The 24,607-nt window shown below is 40.8% G+C and overlaps 1 protein-coding gene across 1 annotated transcript in view; it reads right to left on the bottom strand.

The window, feature by feature from the left end:
• Positions 1–7,405: 7,405 nt before the first annotated feature.
• Positions 7,406–24,607, bottom strand: part of ZNF280C (zinc finger protein 280C) — a 55,909-nt gene continuing 38,707 nt past the window's right edge. Inside the window, exons 12-18 of the mRNA XM_056107744.1 lie at positions 22,279–22,410; positions 18,862–19,385; positions 18,299–18,439; positions 12,842–12,904; positions 9,211–9,329; positions 9,038–9,075; positions 7,406–8,933 (exon numbers count right to left, since the gene is read on the bottom strand). Of these exons, the coding sequence (XP_055963719.1) occupies positions 9,050–9,075; positions 9,211–9,329; positions 12,842–12,904; positions 18,299–18,439; positions 18,862–19,385; positions 22,279–22,410 (1,005 nt within the window). The 3' untranslated portion in view covers positions 7,406–8,933; positions 9,038–9,049. The remainder of the gene's footprint in view (positions 8,934–9,037; positions 9,076–9,210; positions 9,330–12,841; positions 12,905–18,298; positions 18,440–18,861; positions 19,386–22,278; positions 22,411–24,607) is intronic.

Consider the following 24,607-nt stretch of genomic DNA (forward strand, 5'->3'; position numbering starts at 1 on the left):
TAAATGCCCTGAACAAACACGATGAACTCTGTATTTCAAACCATAATGCACAAAAGGAAAGAGAGAAAGGAGAAAAGTGCCTGCCATAGAGGCAGGCTGGGGGGTGGGGTGGGGCATGGAGGGAGTCAAATGGGGGACATTGGTGATGCGAAACGTACACTGGTATAGGAATGGGTGTTGAATTATTATATGACTGAAACCCCATCATGAACAGCTGTGTAATGGCCTATGTCACAGACATTCAATACACAATATAAAAAGATAAAAATAAAACCCCCCAAATTGGGCAAAATAAATGGAGAAAAGATATCTGTACCCCCATGTTCCTTGCAGCAATATACACAATCATCAAAATCTGGACACAACCAAAGTGTCAAAGAATGGATGACTGGACAAAGAAACTATGGTATATACACAATGGAATATTACTTGGCCATTAAAATGATAAATCATGAAATCTGCTGCTACGTGGAGGGTTCTGGAGAGTTTCAAGCTGAATGAAGTTAGTCAGAGGGAAAGAGACACTGAATGATCTCTCTCCTATGCAGTATATGAATAAACATAATGGTGGAAGAAGGAATACCCAATGGCAATGGAAACAAAGAACATGAATACTGATATTCAGCAAAAAACATACCTTTTCAAGGATCTGGGGAATAGGACAGGGGGGCAACACCTATGATGAAAGGAAGCATTCGATTGGGAGGAGGGTGTTGCTAAAAAATGGTAAAGTGTTCTGTATGAAACCCTATCAACAACAGTACTGCAAATGACATTGCAAAACATATATATTTTTAAAGTGTCTCTGGGGGCTGGAGCGATAGCACAGTGGGTAGGGCGTTTGCCTTGCACGCGGCCGACTTGGGTTCGAGTCCCAGCATCGCATATGGTCCCCAAGCACTGCCAGGAGTAATTCCTTAGTGCATGAGCCAGGAGTAACCCCTGTGCAATGCTGGGTGTGACCCAAAAAGCAAAAAAAATTGCCTCTCGTCAAAGCAGGGTGGGAAGCAAATGGTGGGGGGAACTGGTGGAAGGAAGTGGACACTGGTGAAGGGATTGGTGTTGAAACATCTTATGCCTGAAATCCAAACATGAATAACTTTGTAATTTTATGGTGACCACATTTTGAAAAAAACTGGTAACCTCAGGGTCAAAAGAGACTTCTTGAAGCTGTTGAAGCAGGAAATCAACTTGACAGAGTAAGACATTTCTTGAAAGATAATAATAGGGGACTAGGAAGATAGTACCTGGGTTTTATCTCTGGAGCCATATGTCCTCTTGCATATTGCTGGGTTTGGCCTTGTGCGCCCTTGAACACCATGGGGGCAGCCTGGGAGATTCTCCAGCACTGGTTCAAACGGCACTGCATTTTCAAGCCCTTGTATTGAATCACTATCCTGCTTGGCCAAATATCACCAAGAATGACTCCTGATCACCTTTTGGGAGTCCCCTAAGACCTGAACTGCACTGTACTGTCCTCCTGTTGTTCATTGATTTGCTCTAGTGGGCACCAATAATGTCTCACAACAAATTGTGAGACATGTTGTTACTGTGTTTGGCATATCGAATACATCATGGGTAGCTTTCCAGGCTTTTCCCTGCGGGTGAGATACTCTCGGTAGCTTGCTGGGCTCTCCGAGAGGGGCAGAAGAATCGAACCCGGTTTGGCCACATGCAAGGCAAATGCCCTACCCATTGTGCTATCGCTCCAGCCCCGCCTAACAGCCCCGCCTAAGACCTATGTAAAAATAATAATAGGGACTTAGAGGAATAGCTTAGTGGATAAAGGTGGCTGTGTTGCAAACATGAAGCTATGAGTTTGATTCCTGGTGTCATCTGCATGAGCCTCTGCTGTCTGGGCTCCCTAGAGCTGCAACAGAGTGTGCGGACTCTGGTGCACAAACCAAGATGTGCAGGCACTGCAATTATGGATGTGGGAGGAATGTGACCCCTGGAGAACACATGTGTGAGTACCACAGCTATCTCTCTTAAGCGCTACAACCAGTGTTGAGAGCATCACAAGCAAATGATTCTGAGCAAGCATTGCGACTGACGTCTATAACCCTCAGTAAATACTGCAAACCGAGTTTTTGGCTTTTTAAATCACACCTAGTAGTGCTCAGGACTTACTTCTTGCTTTGCACTCAGGAATCACTCTTCTCAGGGAGTGGCCTACATCACCTCCCACTCAGGCTCTATTCCCAGTCTCCCCTGGCCCACCTCCATTGAAACATTAATATTTTTTGTTTATCCAGGGGTGTTTGGGGGTATACTTGGGGGGGGTCACTTCCAGCAGTGCTTAGGCTGAGGATCAAGCAAGGGTTGGTAAGCACTTTAAGCCCTGTATTGTTTCTCCTGCCTACAAGGCCATTAGGGTTTTCTTTGGGGGTGGGGGTTAATGCTGTTTGCATTAAATTAATGCTAATTTTAATGCTATTCTTTTTTTTTCTTTTTGGGTCACACCCGGCGATGTACAGGGGTTCCTCCTGGCTCTGTACTCACGAATTACTCCTGGCGGTGATCAGGGGACCCTATGGGATGCTGGGAATCGAACCTGGGTCAGCCACGTGCAAGGCAAACACCCTACCAGCTGTGCTATCACTCCAGCCGCAAAGCTGTTCTTGAGTCAGGTATGATTCTCTTTTAAGGGTTCTTTGTTTCCTTCCAGTCTTTATGATGTTGTCTTTAGATTTTTTTGTTTTGGGGTCCTACCCAGTGGTGCTTAGGGCAGACTTCTGGCTCTGCACTCAGAGACCAATTCTGTCAGAGCTCAGGGGACTACTATATGGGATGCCAGGGATCAAACCCAGGCTGGCAGCGTGTATGGCAAACCCCTACCTGGTGTGCTACTGCACTGGCCCCATGTTAGATGCTAGCTCTTGATTTTTATCAGTTGAAGAAGCTTTCCTTCATATTCCTACTTTCCTCATAGTACTCTCTCTCTCTCTCTCTCTCTCTCTCTCGGTAAGGCAGAGGTAAGATTCACATACCATAAAATTAACTATCTAAATTGAATTCACTGATATTTTAATACTGTATTTTACTGTACTTTTTGTGCTGCTGGAATCAAACCCACCTGCAAGGCATATGCTCTAACATTGAGCCACATCCTGTTTACATTCACAATGCCTGATAGCTACCATCTAGTTCCTAAACATTTTCATTATCCTGAGAAAAACCCTATACTCAATTAAGCAGTTGAGCCTTTCTTCCTCCCCTCAACCACTGGCAACCACCAATCCTGTGTCTTTCCTCTTCCTGGTGTGCTATTCTCATAGGTCACAAGATATTCCCTTCCTAATTCCCATCAGATATTCCTCCACTCTCATTGCTTCACAGAGGCCTACCCTACCAAATCTTACTATTTTGTGGTGCCAGGAATCAAACCCAAGGGCCTCACACATGAAAGGTAGGCACTGATTACTGAATTTTGTCTCATTTTATTTTCTTTTTTGGGTCTATACCAAGTGGTGATTATGGCTTAACTCCTGGCAGTACCAGGGATCGAAACTTGAGCCAGCTGCATGCAAGACAAGCACCTTAATTAAGACCCATACAAACTCTCCAGCCCTCAGACTGGACTATAAATTTTTAATGACTAGCTCTGAAACTCCACTAAGTCTCCTTTTTCTCTCCAGTAGTAATCTGAACCTAACGTATGGATTTATTTTATTAGTAAGGCGGGGGCACACCTGGCAGGGTTTACTCCTGGCTCTGCACTCAGGAATCACTACTGATGGAACTCAGGGGACCATATCGGATGCCGGAGACCAAACCCACATTGGCTGCATGCATAGCAGGCACCTTGTATACTGTACTCCTTCCTTGGCCCCTATAATTGTAATTTTTATTTATTTTTGGCCATACCCAGTGTGCTCAGGGCTTACTCCTGGCTCTGTGCTCCTCCTGGTGGGCTCAAGGGATAACATGGGATGCCAGGGATCAAACCTGGGTCAGTTGTGTGCCAGGCAAACACGCTACTCGCTATACTATTGCTCCAGAACCCTACTGATTTATTTTCTATCGTCTATCTTCCCCCACTGAAATCCAAGCTCCACAAGGGCAGATATTTCAGCTTGTCTTTCTTGCATGTAAGTCTTGGTGACTATATATTAAGTGCTCAATAGTATTTGATGACCATTTAAACAAAGTGCAGGGTCAGAGAGTTAGCTGAATGTGCTAAACACATGCTTTGCATGAAGATTTGATCTCTGGCCCTGCATGGTCCCCTGAGCACTACCAGGGAGTGACCCATGGGCATGGAGATGGGACTAGTGTAGGACAGCATGAGGTGTGACCTCTCAAACCCCCGCCGCCCCAGCTACGAAAACTATCACGAAACAAAAAAGGAAGGTCCAAAGAGGTGTTTTGCCAAAGTGTGACTAAAAGGAGCAAGAAACAAAATTTCTGTCATTTAGATAGGATTTTTTTCTAGCGGCAGTGGACTGAAACCAAGACAATTATACCTTTTAACTGTAACCCAAAAGCACAAATGAACCCAAACAACTGTGAGCGTGGGACCCAAATGACAATTAACCTAAAGATGTGTTTGCCACAGGTTGGGGAGTGGGTTGTGTTGGGGGAACTTGGGATCATTGATGGAGAAATACAGACACCAGTGGTGGGGTTTGAGTTAGAACACTGTGCCCCTGAAACTCTACTGTTAAGTTTGGTAAATCGTGGGCCTACAAAAAAAGCAAAACTCTGTGAGACAACTATTTATTTGAAGGGGGAAGAGTCCTACACTCAGCAGAATTTAGGGATTATACCTAAGTGTTTGGAGGTCACCAAAACATTTTCATTCTTAGCTAATTGAGCTAACTCTGTCTCTGAGATGGCTATTTCTGAATCAGGTCAAAGAACTATTTATAGTGGCATGAAGGTAAAAGGATTAGACTGTCAAGTTAAAGCCTATTAGCACAAATTAAAACTACCTAAGGCTGGAGAGATAATACAGGAATTAAGTAAGGCACTTTGGGCACAGGTAGATTCTGCCAGGCACTGCATATGATCCACTTAATACGGTCCCCATAGGACCAGCTGGATTAAGCTCTGAGTACTGCAGGCTGTAGACTACCTACCTTCGCCCGAGTGGGAAAAGTCCTCAACTGTCTATATTAAGCAAGCTCAGTTCCGTGTAAAATGTTTTAAAGGTCTGACTCACAGTATAGCAGGTAGGGCACTTGCCTTGAACATGGCCAACCCAGGTTTGATTCCTGGCACCACATACGGTCCCTCAGCAGAGGCAGGACTAATTCCTTAGTGCAGATCCAGGAGTAAATAAACGTCAAGTACCACTGGGTGTGGCCCAAATCTCAAGCACAGTGATAGGGCGTTTGCCTTGTGCGCAGCCAGCCCCGACAGAGCCAGGTTTGATTCCTCCGCCCCTCTCAGAGAGCCTGGCAAGCTACTGAAGAGTATCTTTCCCGCACGGCAAAGCCTGACAAGCTACCCATGATGTATTCAATATGCCAAACACAGTAACAAGTCTCAAAATGGAGATGTTACTGGGCCTGCTCGAGCAATTTTTTTTTAACATTTTAAAATAACACTATACGGGTAGGGCATTTGCCGTGCATGCGGCCGACACAGGTTCGATTCCCAGCGTCCCATATGGCCCCCCAAACACCTCCAGGAGTAATTCCTGAGTGTATGAGACAGGAGTAACCCCTGTGCATTGCCGGGTGTGACACAGTAATAATAATAATAATAATAATGATGATGATGATGCTATAGGACACAGGACTTGGTGAGTACTATAAACCTAATACTATAAAAATTACTGCATGCTGGGGCATATAATTCAGTAGCTTACAATGTTTCACATGTATTGGGTTCCAAGTTCAATCTGCAGCACCTGATGGTCCTGTGAGCATGGCTAGGCATGTCCTGGTGGGCCCCAGCAAGCTTTGAACCATTCTACTTGCACAGTGAGTAGATCAGACAACCACTGGGAGTGGCACCTGGGCCCCCGAACACTGCTTGGGAAACGACCCAATTAAAAAAGAACCTATGTTAAAACAAGAAAAAATCTGCCCAAACCTTTAAAACTCAGTCTATATCACAGTTTGAGTTTTGTTAGTTTAAAATCAATTTCTAAAGGGTTATGGGACCTATGGCATTGGTGAAAGGACACTAACACTGGTGGTGGTGCAGACTAGGAACAATATATGCTTAAAACTCTATTACTGAAAGTATTGTTTATTTTTATGCCACAAATGGGTGCAATCATTCTGTCTATCCCTCTCTCTGATTCATTTTACTCAGGGAGATACTCTCAATATCCATCCATTTATAAGCACATTTTATGACTTCATTTGTCTTAGTGGATGCATAGTATTTCATCGTGTATATGTACCATAGTTTCTTTATCTAATCGTCTGTTCCTGGGTACTTCGGTTGCTTTCAGATTCTGCCTCCTGTTAATTGTGCTACAATGAACATAGATGGTGGTTCAACTGTGTGTGATTACTCTGGGTAAGAACCAAGTGCTGAAAATTGTTGAAGGGACAAACATGATAACCTTTCAGTACCTGTAGTACAAATCAAAAGGAGAAAGTGAATGAGCAAGGGGGGTGGACGTGTCTGCCAGACAGGCTGGCTGGGGGCAGGGAGGGAAACTGGTGAAGGGATGGGTGCTGCAATACTTTATGACTGAAACCCAATCACAAACAACTTTTTAGCTGTGCTCTGAAGTGAAGAAGTGGGGGATAAATCTCATCCATGATTGAGTTAAATGACTTCAGTTTTTACAACAGAGGACCAGGGAGACGGTTCAAAGAGCTAAGTGCAGGCTTTGCATGTGGCAGCCCTGGTCTGATCTCTGGTTCTCCAGTGACACCTGAAGCAGCACTAGGTTATCTCCTGAAGACCAAAATAAGAACCACAATGAGATTCTTTAGAATTCAACTAATTAGGAACTGGGGCTGTCGTTTAGCACAAAGTGCTTGCCTTGCATGTATGAGGTCCTGAATTCAATCCTTGGTACTGCAAACAGAAACAAAATGGCAAGATATACTCAACAGATAATGAAGAGGCATTCTTAAGTTTCTAAGGCTAAGTAACCAGGTTTCCATGTAGGAAGCAAATCCATGCTCCTAGTTTTATGATAAAATTTATAGATATGAAAACGATAGACACAGAATAATCTCTCATATGTGGTATTTAAAGGTACACAGCAAGGTATTGACAAAGGTCCAAAGGCAACGTAATAGGAATACTGATCCACACAATTCAGTTGGAGGTGACTTGAGGGAGGGTGTTGGGATCCTTGCGAGAAGGTGGGTACGCTGGTGATAGGTGTAGTATTGGAATATGTGGATGAGAAACCATTATTAATAGTAGGGTAGACCACAGATATCAATAAAGACAATATACAGCTCTATACAAAATTATTAGAAAATAATTCATGAAGCACTTTAACAACTTTTATTAAAAAAATAACATCGAAACTGTCCAGCAAATCTATACTCAATGTAACCAAAATAAACAAACACGAAATTAAAAAAAATATACATCTATATATATATGGGCAAGAAACAAGTGCTTTTTTTTGGTCCCAATATTTTGTGAATATATTATCTTTATCCAAGGGAACTACATTAATGGCTAAGAGATATTATGTATTAGATGTACAGAAATGTAACTTTAAAACTTTTTAAGGTGTGTGGGAAGGTTCTGCCAATTCTCTGTTTTTGGAACTCAATTACTAAGGTAAAGTTGGTAATTTTAATATAGAGGATGTAATAATATCCAATGTTATGAGCATTAAGGGGAGTTACTGATACATAAAATCTGTAGAGAATTTTAAGAAATTCTTTAGAGTTGTAAGAGAAGAAATAAAACGGACGTAACAAAACAGACATCAATAATTTTGGTGAAGATCAACATAAAAAAACACGATAACAAACTTAAAAAAATTGACTACTAGTATAGCTGAAAACTCCTAAAGTTAATACTGGATAAAACTTCAAACAACAGTACAAATAACTGTAGCTTTGGAACTGTAATTTTAAAAACTTGTTTTCCAAGAATACAAAAGTAAGCTTGGTTCCCTACACAACCAGTTGGACTGCATGCATGCTAGAAAGATTAAAAAGCAGCAGTCAAAAAGATTAAACTTCAACTTACAGGTTGAAGAACTTTTCTCAGTCAGTATCTACCCATAAACCCATTAGAGATCAATAACCAAAGCCCCCCTGGGCAAAGTTGTGCTCAATTTGATGGGCCTTGAGGTTATCTCTGGCCAAATTGGCATTAGCCTTATGGGAGGCCAGTCATGAAGAGACTCTCCCCAAAATCTGATTTCTTAAGGCCACAACCTAGAGGAAGTCTCACAGTCAAATAATTCACATTCCTTGGAAAGAGAAAACAGGCATTAGCTGTGTCCAGGAGGACACTGGCCAGGAGTACCCTGACCATTTTTTTGAAAACTCTGCGTTTCTTCTGAGAACAGACGAGGGATGGGGGAAAAGACAATCAATCAATCACATGACCCAAACACGTACAATATAGAAAACGCACAGAGAAAAAGATAAACAGCCATATTTTTTGGAATGCAATATTCTGAAGGCAAGTCAGCAGTGAAAACCACAATTATTTTAGCAAAGCGAGAAAAGGCCATAGCAAGGAAAGCTTTTTCTGGAGTCCACTTCATATACTAAGATACAGTAACCTGACACAAAGATAAGGTGGAATAAGAATCTAGTGTCATCTGAGACCTAAAGAGCTAAATAATGAGAGATAGTGTCGTGAACTTGACTGTTTTAACTGCTTTCTTCTGAGGAAACACTTCAGAACTCTGAACTTAGGAACCGTCAACTTAGGAAACTGCATGTGAGTAAGAAAACACTTCAGGACTTTGAACTAATTCCAACTTGTCTTGCACCAGGTTGCACGAGCTCCATAGAGCAGGAATCTTATTTCAAATGCATCTTTAAAAACAGAAAAAAAAATTATTATTTTTGTATTAAGAATTCATTAAAAAAATTCAACAGTGCTAAAATTCATCCAAAATGCACTAAAAAATTAAACTTACTCTTAGCTGGCTTCAGAAATGGAAAATACCACGACGAACTGAAATTGTAAGCAGTTTCCATTAAAAAGTAGCATACACAATGAGTAAGACTATCGATTTAATAGTAAGAGCAAAGATTGAGACTAATCGAAACACTAAAATACCAGTAAAGTAAAATGATTTCATATACATACCTCTTTCCTCAATGACTTGGCAGGTGTGATTTTTACGCTGGCTTAAGTGTTTAGCCATGAGATCCAAACAAGAAGAATGAGCTAGGAAATCACATTTAAGGCACACCAGAGTCATGGCCCTATGGAAAAAGAAGACAGAAAATAAACTTTTTGGCGGTGGGCACACCCAGCGGTGCTTGGTGCTTTACTCCTGGCTCTGCACTCAGGGATCACTCCTGGAGGTTCTCAGACCACATGGGCTGCTAGTGATTGAACCCACGTTTGCCATATGCAAGACAAGCGCCCTACCCACTGTACTATCACTCTGGCCTCCCAAAGAAAAGTATTTTATTTTATTTTATTTTTTTTGCTTTTTGGGTGACACCCAGCAATGCACAGGGGTTACTCCTGGCTCTGAGCTCAGGAATCATCCCTGGCGGTGCTCAGGTGCTCAGCCCTACCCGCTGTGCTATTGGCTCCAGCCCCAAGAAAAATATTTTATCTTCCACGTAAAAACTTTTGATTTGCTTATAGTGTATTGTGACTTTCCCGCCCCAATTTTGTCAGACATATCTTTTTCAAGCACCATTTCAGCAGTTAAAGTAATACAAGACTCGTAGTAAGTGCAATGAGAGTTCTGACTTCAAAGACTACTTATCAGAGGTTACTCAGTTGGAAGTTAAAGCATGAATAAAAGGGCAGAGGAACCAAGAATATAAACCAGTGGCAGAGCATATTTCTTTCATATGTACGCTATTGTTATTGTAGATGCAGGAGCAAAGGAGGGTTGGAAAGATAGTAACATGGGTGGGCACTTGCCTTACATGTAGCTAACCCGAGTTTGATTCCCAGCACCACAGATGGTGCTCCATGCCCTGCCAGAAGTGATCCTTGAACACAGAGCCAAAAGCAAGTCCTGAGCACCACTGCGTGTGGCCGCCCAAATGAAAGAGCAAACAAAAAGAGGTACTTTTGGTGGACTCTACAACCTACTACCTTATTTAAGTGATAAGAAAACTAGAGAAGAAACTGTAAGGCTTTAAAAATAAATCATGGGGACTGGCGCAATAGTACAGCAGGTAGGGTATTTGCCTTGCATGTGGTCGACCTGGGTTTGATCCCCAGTATCCCATATAGTCCCCTGAGCACCACCAGGAGTCACCCCTGGGCATCGCCCGGTGTGACCCAAAAAGCCAAAATAAAAAATTAACTAAAAATAAAAATAAATCATGTAAGAGCTGGAGTGATAGTATAGCAGGTGGGTCGTTTGCCTTGTATGTGGCTGTTCTAGTTTTGATCTCCGGCACCCCATATGGACCCCCGAGTCTGCCAGGAGTGATCCCTGAATGCAGAGCCAAGAGTATGATCTGAGCACTGCCGGGATGATCCAAACCATTCCCTGATTACATACTGTAATTATTGCTATTAACAAATTCTGTATTATTGTTATTAACAAATTCTAAAGTTCATTTTAAGTAGAAACTGGTACTTTATCTTAGGGGAATAAAAACCAGTAGCATGCCTTACTTAGACTGATTCCTCCCTAGCAGCTTTATTTTCTGTTGCCTGTTGTCTATTTATACCTACATGCCACACTGGCACATGAGCTTCACAGGCTGGAGAGACAGCTCAAAGTGCTGTAACACATGTTAGAGCCCTGGATTCAATATGTGACACTCCATGGTTCCCTAACAATCTCTGAGCCCCACTAGGCGTAAAACTTAAGCCTCATACTTTCTGCCCCACCCTTGAAATTCCTCCCAGCTGTTGTCTCTCTGAGGTGGGCTACTTGGGGGACTATGTGGTGTGAAGGTTCCAGCAAGAAAAACATACATTATTTCTAACTTCTTCCTTGGACTTTAGCGATAGCACAGTGGGTAGGGCATTTGCCTTGCACGCAGCCAACCCGGCCGACCCGGGTTCGATTCCTCTGCCCCTCTTGGAGAGCCCAGCAAGGTACCTAGAGTATTTCGCCTGCATGGCAAAGCCTGGCAAGCTACCCATGACATGTTCGATATGCCAAACACAGTAATAACAAATTTCACAATGAAGACATTACTGGGCCCGCTCGAGCAAATCGATGAACAATGGGAGGACAGTGACAGTGATAACTTCTTCCTTAAAACAGTCAATATTTCAAACATTTTAAGATATCAACCACTTACTGAATACTCTATGAAAACTGTGCAATTTATTTAAAATTTATTGCATCACAGTGAATTACCAAGTTACAAAGTTATTCACGATTTAGTTTCAGGCCTACAAGGTTCCAAAACCAATCCCTTCAACAGTGTCCACCTCCCTCCATCAATGTCCCCAGTTTCCCTCCAACCCGTGTCCTGCCACTATGGCAGGCACTTGCCCCTTTGCAATACTGTTGCAATACAGTGGTTTGCAATACTGTTACTGACAGTGTATCACTCATATCATTTTACTTCCTTTCAGCATCCAGGTTAGATTGAGCAGTCTAGATTAAATTTTATAATAATCCAAAGGATAGGTGCTATAATTTAATCACTTCTTTTTACAGAGGGTCAGATTTATATCCGACTGATAGAACTAAATAAACTGAACTGAAACTGGGCCCTTGAATTTAAGTCCCCCCCACTTTTTATGGGACGAATGTGTGAGTGTGTGTGCGTGCATGCATTGGGAGGGATTTAGGATTATACTTGGCCATACTCTAGCCACTTCTGGCTCTGTGCTTAGGGGTCACTCCCAGCAGAACTCAGACTATGAGTTAGCCTGGCGCTACAAAGATCTTGACACTAGAATTTCAAACAGCAATGACAACATGAGCAAAGTAACTTGTTTAGGGAAGACACAGTCAAAGGATTCAGAAGAATGTGGAAAATAGGATGCTTAAAGTAAGGGGCTGGAGAGACAGTGCAGGAGTTAAGGTGCTTGTCTTGCATGTAGCCTGACCCTGATTTGATCCCAGGGTCAAAGTAGTACTAGTCTCAAGTACCACTAGGAGTGATATCTGAGCACAAAGCCAGGAGTAATCCCAAAGAAGCACCCAGGTATAGTCTAACTCCTTACCCACTCACTCCCCCAAAATCCCACAAAGATGTTTTCAGGAATCTGAGTTAGTTTGTATTATCAATTATCAATTACTTTGTAATGTTATTTTTTCCTCTATGGTACAGAAGTTGCGCATTGTACATTTTTATTTCAAAAGTAAAAATAAAAATAATTAGTCTATATATTGATCAAACTAAATAGTAGGCATTTTATATCTTAAACCTCTTTTTAATATTTAAATTATTGTTGGGGGAACTTATTTATGCATAAAACAAATATTTTTCATCTTTTTTTCAGTGTTTTGGTAACACTCAGCTGTGTTTAGGGCTTGCTTCTGGCTCTGTACTCAGAGGATCACTCCTGTGGTGCTGGGGACTAAAGCCAGGTTGGCTGCATGCAAGGTAAGTGCCCTACCTGCTGTATTATCACTTCAACCTGAAATTTTCATCTCAGTGCCTAATATCAATGAACGTTTGATGAGAGAATAGACTACCATACCCCTTTTATCTAAAAGTAAAGAATGAATAAAATTCTAATAAGCAATCACCATTTAATTTTCTAGGCACTCAAGCATCAGGCTGGACAAAAGTTACAATTAACAGAGAATGGAAAAAGATTGACTAGTTACCTGAACGCTCCAGGATGCTTCCTAAAGATATAAAACCGCTTACTTGGAGGGTTGCTGTGAGAACTAGATAAGAAACAAGAGATTTTATTATTATTTTATAACTTATATTCTATTACTTTTATAACCATATTTCAAGTCGATTAGTTTCTAAGTTTGCAATTAAAACATTATCTAAATCATAGAATTCTGTTAGTAAACTCTGGTTAATTCAAATTCTTAATATTATACTCTATTTCACATCTGTATTTTCTAATATTCTTAGATAATCAGTAGTACCCTTTTAAAAACCCTTAAGTGAAAATGCAAAGAGCATGAAATGTAATGTTTTCAGCTATCAGGAATTGAAAACAATTTGAAGGTGATTGCTAATATTTTGCTATAAGACAAATTGTCATAGATAAGAATTACCTAATTGTAATGTACTCAGGGTGGGGAGAATCTGAATGATTCTCAAAGCAAATGCTACATGAGCTAAATAGCATTACTTACCATCAGTAAAAGGAAACATTTAAAAAATCCTTTGTAAGAACTAGGAAAGATTCAAAAGAAAGTGAACGAAAGAAAGCAAAGCTCATGAGTTAAAAACCAACACTTCCTTTATATACAGAAAACCACTAACCAAATTTCATAGCCAATGGTAACAGCTTTTACACTTCCCCTTCAAATTGATAAGGAAAGCTTCCTGTTTTAGAAAACAGGATTGGCCAGAATTAGCAGGGCACAGTATAACTCAAAAGTGTATTCCACTGGCCCAAAAGCACCTATATCCACTAGGAGCTAATTAAATATACAAACTCTCAGGTCTGATGACTCCAGACCTGAATTAATTCTCATGGGGCTACAGAAACCAGTGTTAGTATTTTTCGGACTGCCTGTATGCAAGATAAAGTTTGAGAAGCACCGAGAGCAATAAACCTGTCAATACATGAAGTTAATGGTTGCTGTTACACAAAAGGTAACTATATTCAGTGTATCATGCATCACAGGACAAGAAAGATTCTAATTAGCTATAAATTTCAGGAAAATATCCTCAGAGTAGGTTGTCATGGTGAAAGCAAGAAAATCTTCTCTGAGATAAGAGAGACACATATTTAATATAAGGAAGAACTCAAAGAAAGGGTGATTCCTGTGAGTTGCTATGATGCTTCATAGAAGGAGGTAACAGAAGGCAAGAGGGGGGGCACTCCAAGAAATCATAATAAGAAAAAAACCACTTCATGTATATTTTCTCCATCATATAGAGTTTGTGTCTATGACACAAAGTCCACACTGGGTAGGAACAAGGGACATGATGCACTACTAAATTACGGGAAATGCAGAAATAGAGACCTGCAAGTTCCTTAGAAAAGAAATGGGTACTTTCAGCTCTCTAGGAGGGGAATAGAAAGTACTGAGAGTTGTGTGAGATCACAACGAAGCCTTTGGGCTCACTAAAGTTGGGAAGTAGTTATGAACAAAGTCTCAAACCAATCCAAATGTTCTAGGATTAAATGAGGCTGGAAGTCCTACAAAAGAATTTAAAAACAGGAGAAAGGAGGACAGAATTAACCCAAGGCTTGAAAATAATTTTCTAATTCAATATATTATAAATCATGGGGAGAATTAAGGCCCTTTTGGGCCAGACACGTGTTTGACAAGGATTAGAGGTTAAATTCATCTGAGTGATTTATGGAGATTGGCTGGAATCTGGTTTAGAGCAAACCATGGCACGGATGCAGAACTATCACAGTAACTGGGAGGCAGGATGGTTGGATTCTCAAAGATGCCATGGCAAATGGTGAGAAATCAAAAGAACTTCACAGGGTACCGGAACAATAGTACAGCAGGTAGGGCGTGTGTCTTGCACGCGGCTGATCTGGGGCTCATTCCCAGCATCCCATATGGTCCAGAGCATTGCCAGGGGTAATTCCTGAGTGCAGAGCCAGGAGTAACACCAGTGCATCACTGGCTGTGACCCATCCCCCAAAAAAGAACTTCAAAGGCTTCAAACACTAAAAGTGTATTATTTCCAATTGATGTTCCATGATTATATAACTGAGGCCTTGAAAAATAGTGTCAAAAGGATGTTGGAGTTACAGTATCTGAGATCCCAGACACATATTAATATGGAACTTTTGGGGGGTGGCACAGGCTACGTCATGCTCAGATGATATGCAGTGCCAGGGATTAAACAGGGGTTGGCTGTGTGCGAGGTAAGTGTCTTACCTCCTGTCCTCTATCTCTGGCCCTATCTGTGCTTCATACAGATCCTAGTATATCAAAATTGAAAACATTGGGGGCTGGAGTGATAGCACAGCGGGTAGAGTGTTTGCCTTGCACGCAGCCGACCCAGGTTCAATTCCCAGCATCCCATATGGTCCCCTGAGCACCGACAGGGGTAATTCCTGAGTGCAGAGCCAGGAGTAACCCCTTTGCATCGCCGTGTGTGACCCAAAAAGAAAAAAAAAGTGAAAACATCTATCAAATGGTTATAGATGAAGGAATAGATATCAGGAAAAATCAGCACTGAAATTGAAGTATTTACAGGTGATAGGTTAAAGAAAAAACTCTCAGAGTGGGTGCAGGAGTGATAATAGGGTGTTTGCCTTGCACGTGGCAGAACTGGGTTCAATCGCCAGCACTCTATATGAAATGGTCCCTTGAGCACCACAAAGAGTAAGGCTTGAGCAATGCCAGGTGTGGCTCAAAAAAACCTCTAAGAGTAGTTTAGGTACCCAGCAAGGGTATAAAGAAAGGGTATATAAGGAGGCACTAAGAGTTGAAGGGAAAAGGGTAATAAAATAGTGAGTTAGGGGCCGAAGAGAGAGTACAATGAGCAGGGCACTTGCCTTGTGTGTGGCTAACCTAGTTGCAATACCTTGGTACTGCCAGGAGTATGCCCTGAGCATTGCCACCAAAATATGAAACAAAGAGAAAAGTTATAGATGATAGGTTAAATATGAACTATTACTACATGACTAACAACCTTTCCAAGAGTGGATTCAATGAGCAGCAGTACAGTCGTCTAGAACCAAGCATAGAAGAAAACTTAAAAAGGATGGGGGATTCAAGGATAGTACGAATAAGGATGACTAAAGATGAAAAGAATTCTAGAATAAAAATTGAAGCAATGTTCAAAATAGATGACTTAAGGGGGAGACTGGCGAGTAAGTTGGACTGGTGCTGCTGAACTGAAGTGTCAAAACTGAAAGTCCGATAGAAGTCAAAATATTGACTCATAAATAAATCTCGAGAAAGATCAACAAGATGCAGAGATTCTTCCGAAACATTAGTTGTTTGATGCACTCCACAGGGGGGCCAGTGAGCCCAGCACCCGACCAAGCAGAGCCCCAGCAGACAAAAATCTCCACACTCCAATTGCCATGTTCCAGGTCAGACTCCACTGCCTGGAATGAGCCTCATCCAAAAATTCATCTGTTGAAAAACTCAAGATATGTAGGTTTTGTGACAGAAATCTGCAGGCTTTCATGAAATCGGGTATGGGCTACCTCCCCACATCTCCCTGCACTTCCGGAAGCTCAGGAAGTTACACACATGCCCCCAAATGCCAACTATATATAACTCCAGCTGCATCACCCTGCTAAAAATTCTGGACTTCCTGGAGTGAAACCTCAAACTCTGCAACACTGATAAACCAGGAGTAGCACACCAGATTGGATGGGATATACTGTAGAAGGTGACCAATCTCGATTAAAATACCAACACAAATGGATTAAACTGTAATTACATCTTAGTAATTTCTTACAAAAGGGCTTAATAGTTATATGGTAAGATAAACAATCTTCACTAACTTTCTGCTAAAGAAACAATTTTTGATCAATGTTTCAGAAAGCAATATAAAATAAATTATCGAGGGCCTGCTATGAGGTAGGCTTAAGGGGTGGCTGGGAAAACTGAAGATAATACTGGTGGGAAGGTGCAACAGTGGTGTGATTTGTGTTGGTATACTGACTGCAGCAAATCATCATGAACAACTTTGTAAACCAGTGTTTATATAAGGTGTAAAGGGAAAATAAAATTTGAAAAGAAATTTAAAAAACTTCATATATCAAAAACTTTAAGGAAAGCAAAAGAAAACAAACATGTAACTTATATTACATCAGAACAGAATAAATATGGTTAATTTTACTTTGATATTTTTGAATAAAGTAATAAGGCACTATAATAGATCTCATCTAATAAAATTATTAGAAATTTAAAAATTACATTAAAAAGAAAATCAAAACAAATAAATACTATGTATGATGAAGTAAAATGGGAGAACAGTAAGGAATGGGTGCCACACATCAGAGTTAATGAGAAATGCTGGACTTAAAAGTTGTCATGGATGGGGCTAGAGTGATAGCACAGTAGGGCATTTGCCTTGAGTGTGGCCAACCCATGTTTGAGTCTCAGCATCCCACATGGTCCCCAGAGCCCCGCCAGGGATAATTCCTGAGTGTGCAGAGCCAGGAGTGACCTCTGTGCATTGCGGGGTGTGACCCAAAAAGCAAAAAAAAATATGCCATGGTACCTTGAGGTAAAATTGATCACCATGGGAAAGAAAAATCTCATGAGTGAAGTACTAAAGTATGACAATTCTTGAATACGGCAATTGGCTACAATCAGAAAGTTAACATAAATAGAAGTCTTATTATGGTGGCCTAAAAGAAATGAACTTTTCTGTCTGCTTAAAAAATCAATACGGGGCCCAGAGAGAGAGTACTGTAGGCAGGATTCTTGCCTTGCACATGACCAACCTGAGTTTACCCCATATGGTCCCCTGAGCATTGCTAGGAAAAAGCCCTGAGCACTGCTGGGTGTGGCCACAAAACAAAACCAAAACCAAACCCACCCTCAGGAATAAAGTAAGTGCCTATGAGTGAGGCTTACAGGAACATAATGTGGGCTTTACAGTCTTTCTCTAACACAGAGTTACGTAGTAGGTACTCACGATGTAAAATGATGTAGAAAAATGAATTTCAGAACTATTATTATGACTGAAGTATACTATAGCCTCACTTGAAATCTCCTATTTCAGTGAATATGAACAAATAGATGAGAGAAAGGGAAGGGCAAGATGGAGGGAAAGAGTAAAGCATGTATACTTGGGAGCATCAATAATTTTCTTCACATCTTTGATAAATCTGGACTCTCTCAAAGTGACTATTCTGAAGAGGGGAACATGCTGTTGCATGTATGGGTTTGCTAAATGTCTTGAAAATATTTTAAATAACCACTTTTTAAAAGACATAGAAAAATTAATTTTCCTATACTAAATTGATTAGCCTAAGTACTATTTTAATTTTTGTCTTACTGATGTCTTACTGATTCATTATAGAGCTAGAAAACAGTAGTGTGTAATATTTTGAAATCCATTAGCTCCTTGATGTGACAACCTGGCTTCTAACATTACAACTTTGTTTTCAAAAATCAAACATCTTGAATGAAAATTCTGATAATATATGGTCAACTTACCTCACCATATGATTTACGAAGGCTTTGTTGCAGTTAGTATTATATTTGCAAAAATTACACTGAATATATATTGAAAAGTGGCCTGCAAAATCTTTTATTTTGGAATGACATTCAATGCACTTGTGAAGTCCCCGATTACACCTTATGGGAGACAGAAAGAAATGACAAAAATATAAAACAAAGGTAGTAAGGGAAAGCCTTTTATTAACCAATGCCAAAATATTTAAATTAACATTTTAAATACTTATAATTAGGAAATTTTTTCCAAACAAGCTAAGTGTAAAAAATTTAATAATGTTGCCCTGCAAAAATGATGATATATTCAATTATCACAAGATACAAGCGTAAAATATAGATTAACATAGAAGGACAACAGAATAAACGATGAACTCTGCTCAGCAGCTATATACAGTATCCTTTTATTCTCTCCTTGGCCTTTATCCAGGTAAGAGATTATCTCATAAATATTTGTGGAGGTTTTGTGATACGATAAATTCTAACAAAGCAAACTTCTCATAGTTAAGATGAAATTAATACTGTATACCAAGAATAAAAGATTTTACCTTACATTCTTCATAGCTACAGTGATAGCAGTCTTTCTCCTGCGATACCGTCTTCTGATAGCGGTTCTGATTTTTTGTTGTATGTCACTTTGCACTGCGTTACTTGCACTAGCTTTACCTGCAGCAGATGCAGATGTAGATGGGCAATCCGGGTTGATCTTATATTTGGTTACCTTGGCTTTGCCAGATTTAGTTTTGATATCCTTAGCTTTGCCAGCCTTAGCCTTGCCAACCTTAACCCTGACAGCCTTAGCCTTGACAGCCTTAGCCTTAATGACCTTAGCTTTGAGGACCTTAGCTCTGCTGGCCTTAGCTTTGCTAGCCTTAGCTTTGCTGGCATTAGCTTTGTTCACTTTAGCTTTGCCAGCCTTAGATTTGCTGGCAGCACATTTTGCAGAACTTTTGGCAGTTGCACTTTTAGATTTCGGAGCTGGGAGCTGAAAAGAAGAAGTACTCGGACTACTGGGAGGTGATGTAGTTGATGGTCTTGAATGAACAGATCCAAATGAAGCTCGAATGGTAACCTATAAGAAATAGAGGCAATAAGTAGTTTTACTTTTTACTGTTTTGGTTTTGGGGCCATACCCGGCAATGCTCAGGGAACCATATGGGATGCCGGCGATTGAACCCGGGTCAGTCATGTGCAAGACAAGCTCCCTACCTGCTGTACTATTGCTCTGGCCATGCAATAAATAGTTTTAGAAAAAATCATTAGCTGGGAATGTGACTCAGTGATGAGGTGCCTGCCTCATGAGACCTAAGTTTTATCCCATGAACCATAAAAAAGTAATCACCACACTACTATTAAATGTCAGTATAGTCAATAATAAATAACCTCAGATCATGGTTAGCATTTTTTTTGCTTTTTGGGTCACACCTGGTGGTGCACAGGGGTTACTCCTGGCTCTGCACTCAGGAGTTAATCCTGGCGGTGCTCAGGGGACCATATGGGATGCTGGGAATCGAACCCGGGTAGGCCGCGTGCAAAGCAAATGCCCTACCCGCTGTGCTATCTCTCCAGCCCCATGGTTAGCATTTTTTGTACTGAAGGATTTTTTTGTGTGTTTGGGGTCATCCACACCCAGTGATGCTCAGGGATTATTCCTGATTTTTTACTCCAGGGTTGCTCCTGGTTGTTCTCATGACCATGTGGTGCTGGAGATAGAACCCTGGCCTCCTGTATGCAAAATACTTTTAAAGTAAGACTTGTACATTTTTTTCTGACATAGTGCTACTGCACACTTAATAAACTACAGTATAGTTCAAACGAAACTTTTGTTTTGGGGCAGGGGTTGGAGCGACACCTGGAGATACTCAGGGGCTATTCTTTCTCTGTGCTTAGGGGAACATCTGTGGCGTCAAGGATTCAAATCAGGTTCACAAGATGTAAGGCAAGCATCCTAACCCCTATATTATCTCTCTGGACCTAATACACAGAAATTTTATATGCTATTGGAAACCAGACAATTTATGCAACTTGCTTTATTATGATGGCTGCTTTATGGCAGTGACCTGAAACCAAATCCATAATATCTCCAAGGTATGCCTGTACATGTAATTTGCCAGACACATTATTCATAAAAGGAAAAAACCAGAAACATGTCAAATACCTGTCAAATGATGAATTACAGTTGATCCATACAATGGAATAATATTCAGCCATAAGAATGAGTTAAGTACTGATACAACTAAATATGGACAAATTCAAGAAACATTATACTAAGTGGAAGAAGCTGATTGTGAATGATCACATAATGAATGACTCCACTTAAATAAAATTTCCAGTATATGCAAAGCCACAGGGAAAAAAGAGAGTACAGCCAGTGTGAGTGAACAGTAGTTAGGGTGCTTGCCTTGCACGTGGCGGACCCAGGTTTGATACCTGGCACCACATATAGTCCCACCGAGTCCTGCCAGAACTGATCCCTGAGCAAAGAGCCAGGAGGAAGCACTAAGCTCAACCTTGTGTGGCCAAAAAATATAGTCATAAAAAATTAAAAGTACTTCTGGGGCCAAAACAGTAATTCAGCAGATAGGGTGCTTTTCTTAAATGTAGCAGACGCAGGCTTGATCCTTTGCATCCTATATGCCAGAAGTGATCCCTGAATGTAGAGCCAGGAGTTAAGTCCTGAGCACCATCAAGTATAGTTCAAAAACCAAAAGAAAAGCACTGCAGTGATGTTTGCACGTTTTTGTGAATATGCTAAAAGCCATTGTTAAATTTTATACTTAATACAGGTGAATTATATGGTATATGAATACCTCAACTACTGTTATGATACTTCAATAGAAAAAGAAAACCATAGTTAATTTGAAAATTCCAAATACAAATTTCTATCAGTTTCCATGTGCTTTAAATGGTCATCCCAATTAGATAAAATTCACCTCGGTATTAGTTTACTGTCATTAATAAAATAGCTTAACATTATGACAGCTACATATTGACACAAATACTAATGAACCTGTACAAATTGATGTGCTATCATATGCCCTGATAGAACTAAAAAGCTTTCATAAGCCTAAAATAACAACTCTGAAAAGGCCTGCATTTCTCTTAGGTACTGTAAAATAGCACTCTAGCAGATATAACCTGCTCTTTCTTGAGGACGTACTGGGCAGGATTTATGGTTCCAAAGGTTACCATGAAGGCCCCACAAAGAGTAATATACAAAATTTCCTTAAAGGGAGCTACCATATAAAACTTGGACGTTTCAATTATTGTATGTACCTTAAGTTTAAACAGATATGTTCCCCCAAGTCCACTATGAGTGACCCTTGAGCTCTGAGCCAGGACTAAGCCCAGAGCACTGCCCGATGTGCCCCCCAAACAAAAAGAGAATCAGAGAAAACACATATATAAGGTCATCAGGGAAAATGAAGTTTGTAGTCAGATGTGTGTTAGCTCACTGAAGAGAGCGCTGTTATTCAGAAGTGAAATAACTTCACTGAGAATGGACAATAGACATAGAAACACCAATTTGAGCTAACTGTGGCATTCAAGTCACTATGACTGATAGTGGAACAAAAATAAATTAAACATGATATCTGAACTTGAGTCTAGCAGCTGAAGCAGACACGTCACATGCTGCCAACTGGAACTGCCAAAAATAAGCCTAGAGAATGTTGAATTAAGCCCCTGACTTCAGTCTACAGTTAATCTTCTTGCACTTACCACAAAGGAGAATGTTGCAGTTTGGCATATAACAATCACTTAAAAAAACAACCAATGGTTTCCAAGTATTATTCAAAAAAGCAACAGCTCTCACAAAATGTTTTCCAAGTAGTATTAGGATGACAAAAGCTAAAATTAAAATTTTAGTTATAACCAGAAGAAACCTTTACCATTGGATAAAATCAGACAGGAGTTTATTTCTATCCTTATATAAAATATGAAAAGACAATATATTAAAAACTCACTTTTGTACCAGAAGGCAATCCTTCAAGCTCTTTTGGCTTTATAAATGTTCGATGCTGGTTCTTATGCTCCAGTTTCTCCTTGCAGGTCAAAAACTGTAGTCTACATTTTGCACAACGATGAACTCCTTTTTTCTGTTTACAAACAGTGTAAACATACAAAACAGTTTACAAACATACTATTAGAAATAATTTCTACCACCATAAAATCTCAGGCTCTGAAAATACTCTGAATTCTAACTGTAAAAATGTAATTATGATCTTTTGGCTTTATTTTGTTGGAGAGGTGTGTGGCCAAACCCAGTGATTTTCCTGGGAATTGTGTGATACTGGGGATTGAATGTAGGCCTCCCACAGGTAAATCAACTGATAGACTGGTCAGTTGGTCAGTCTGTCTCTCTGGTTCCAGAGAGTGAAATAAATAGTCTTTTATCATCTCCCATTATAAATAATTTGATTTTGAAAGAATACGGGGAGCAACCTCCAAGTACACTCATTCTCTCTCTCCCTCTCTCCCTCCGGCCCCCACAAATTTGATGTTTCTGAAGAGGATCTGAAAGACTTAGAAGTTTTACCACTCGTGATCTATGATTTATTACAGTAAAAGGCTACAGAGAAGAAAAGAATTTTCAAAGGTGCCTTGGGTGGAGTCTGGAGGATACTAGGAAACGGTTTCTAAGAATCCTTTCCCAATGGAGTTGCACAGGACAAGTTTAATCAATCCCCTAGTACCTAACTGCAGCAACATATGAGGTGGTTTTTCTATTTTGTTTTTGTCAGGGAAATGCCCTAGAGGCTAAGTGTTCAGATTCTGGGGTGTTTTTTTTATTGTCCGCAGATTTTTCTAATTCTCAGAAGAGAAGCAACTGGGGCTGGAGCAGTAGCACAGAGGGTAGGGTGGTTGTCTTGCACATGGCTGACCCAGGTTTGACCCTTGCCTCCCATATGTTATCCCAGCCCACCAGGAGTGATTTCTGAGCTCAGAGCCAGAAGAAAGCTCTGAGCACTGCGGGTGAGGCACCCAAACAAAAGTTTAGCCAAAGGAAAAAAAGAAAATATTTAACTGTAATTACATTCTTTTGCATAAGTGATTTATATAAACTGTACCATGTGATTCAAGGCTTCGAGCACATTCATTTTTTAAAATTTGGTTGTTGGCAGCCACATCCTTCTGTGCTCAGGGATCACTCCTGGTGGTGCTCAAGGGACCATACATATATGGTCCTGGGCATGAAATTCAGGTTGCCTGGAGGTGTCCAAGGCAGGCACCTTACCTGCTGTACTATCTCTCCAGTCCTGGCATTTACATCTCATATTAGTTCATGGAAAGCTCAGTGTCAGGCAGGGAATATAGCTCAAAGGGCTGGAGTGAGTCATTTGCACATGTTAGGCATGAATCCTATTACTTTGAGCTATCTCTCCTGCCCCTGAAAAATCTTGCTTTAAAAATACACAAATAAATAGGGTTGGAAAGATAGTCCAGTGTGCAGGACACCTGCCTTGCATGTGGGAAAATCTGGGTTCGATCCCTGGATCCCATATGGTCCCCTGATCTGCTAGGAATGATCCCTGAGCCCAGAGCCAAGAGTAAGCACCGCTGGGTGTGGCCCCTAAACCGAAATAAATTTAAAAATGACTAACTGTAAATTGAGCCATTTATTGCATCTCTTGTTGCAAGAACAAATTTTAAGCAGGACATATACTAACATTTGATAGAATAGAGTTTGGGAAGCCAGGGAGATAGCTCAAAGGTCTGGAGTGCAGACCTTGCAAGTCAGCCCCTATCTGAATCCCTGACACTGCTGGGCCTGTGCAGCACCACATCTCAGGGCCCAAACACTGAATTGTGAAGCCTACAGAGCAAGATTATTCCTAGGAACCTAAAGCTTTTCTAGAGATGTTCCCCCATAAACTTTTTTTTTTTGCTTGTTGTTGTTTGTTGTTTTATTTTAGAGCCATACTTGGTGATGCTCAGAGGTTGTCCTGGCTCTACACTCAGAAATCATTCCTGATGGTGCCCAGGAGACCATATGGGATGCCGAGGATTGAACTTGGATCAGCCAAGTTCCCTACTTGCTGTCATATCTTTTCAGCCCCAAAATGAAACTTCTGGGAAACCATAGAAGAGATTCTGCCAGAAGTTCTTAGGGTGAGGTAGACTACCAAGGTTTTTAAAATGTAAGCATAAGCTGGGGACTCAAATGACTGAGCACATGCTTTGCATGTAGGAGGTCCAGGTTTGATTCCCAGCACCACATGGTGCCTCGAGCACTGTTGGTAGTGAACCCTGAAAAAGATTCGAGAGCAGTTTCTGATTACCCTGAGTTATGTC

This window comes from Sorex fumeus, unplaced genomic scaffold, assembly GCF_029834395.1.
Source record: "Sorex fumeus unplaced genomic scaffold, SorFum_2.1 ptg000171l, whole genome shotgun sequence".
Taxonomy (NCBI): Eukaryota; Metazoa; Chordata; class Mammalia; order Eulipotyphla; family Soricidae; genus Sorex; species Sorex fumeus.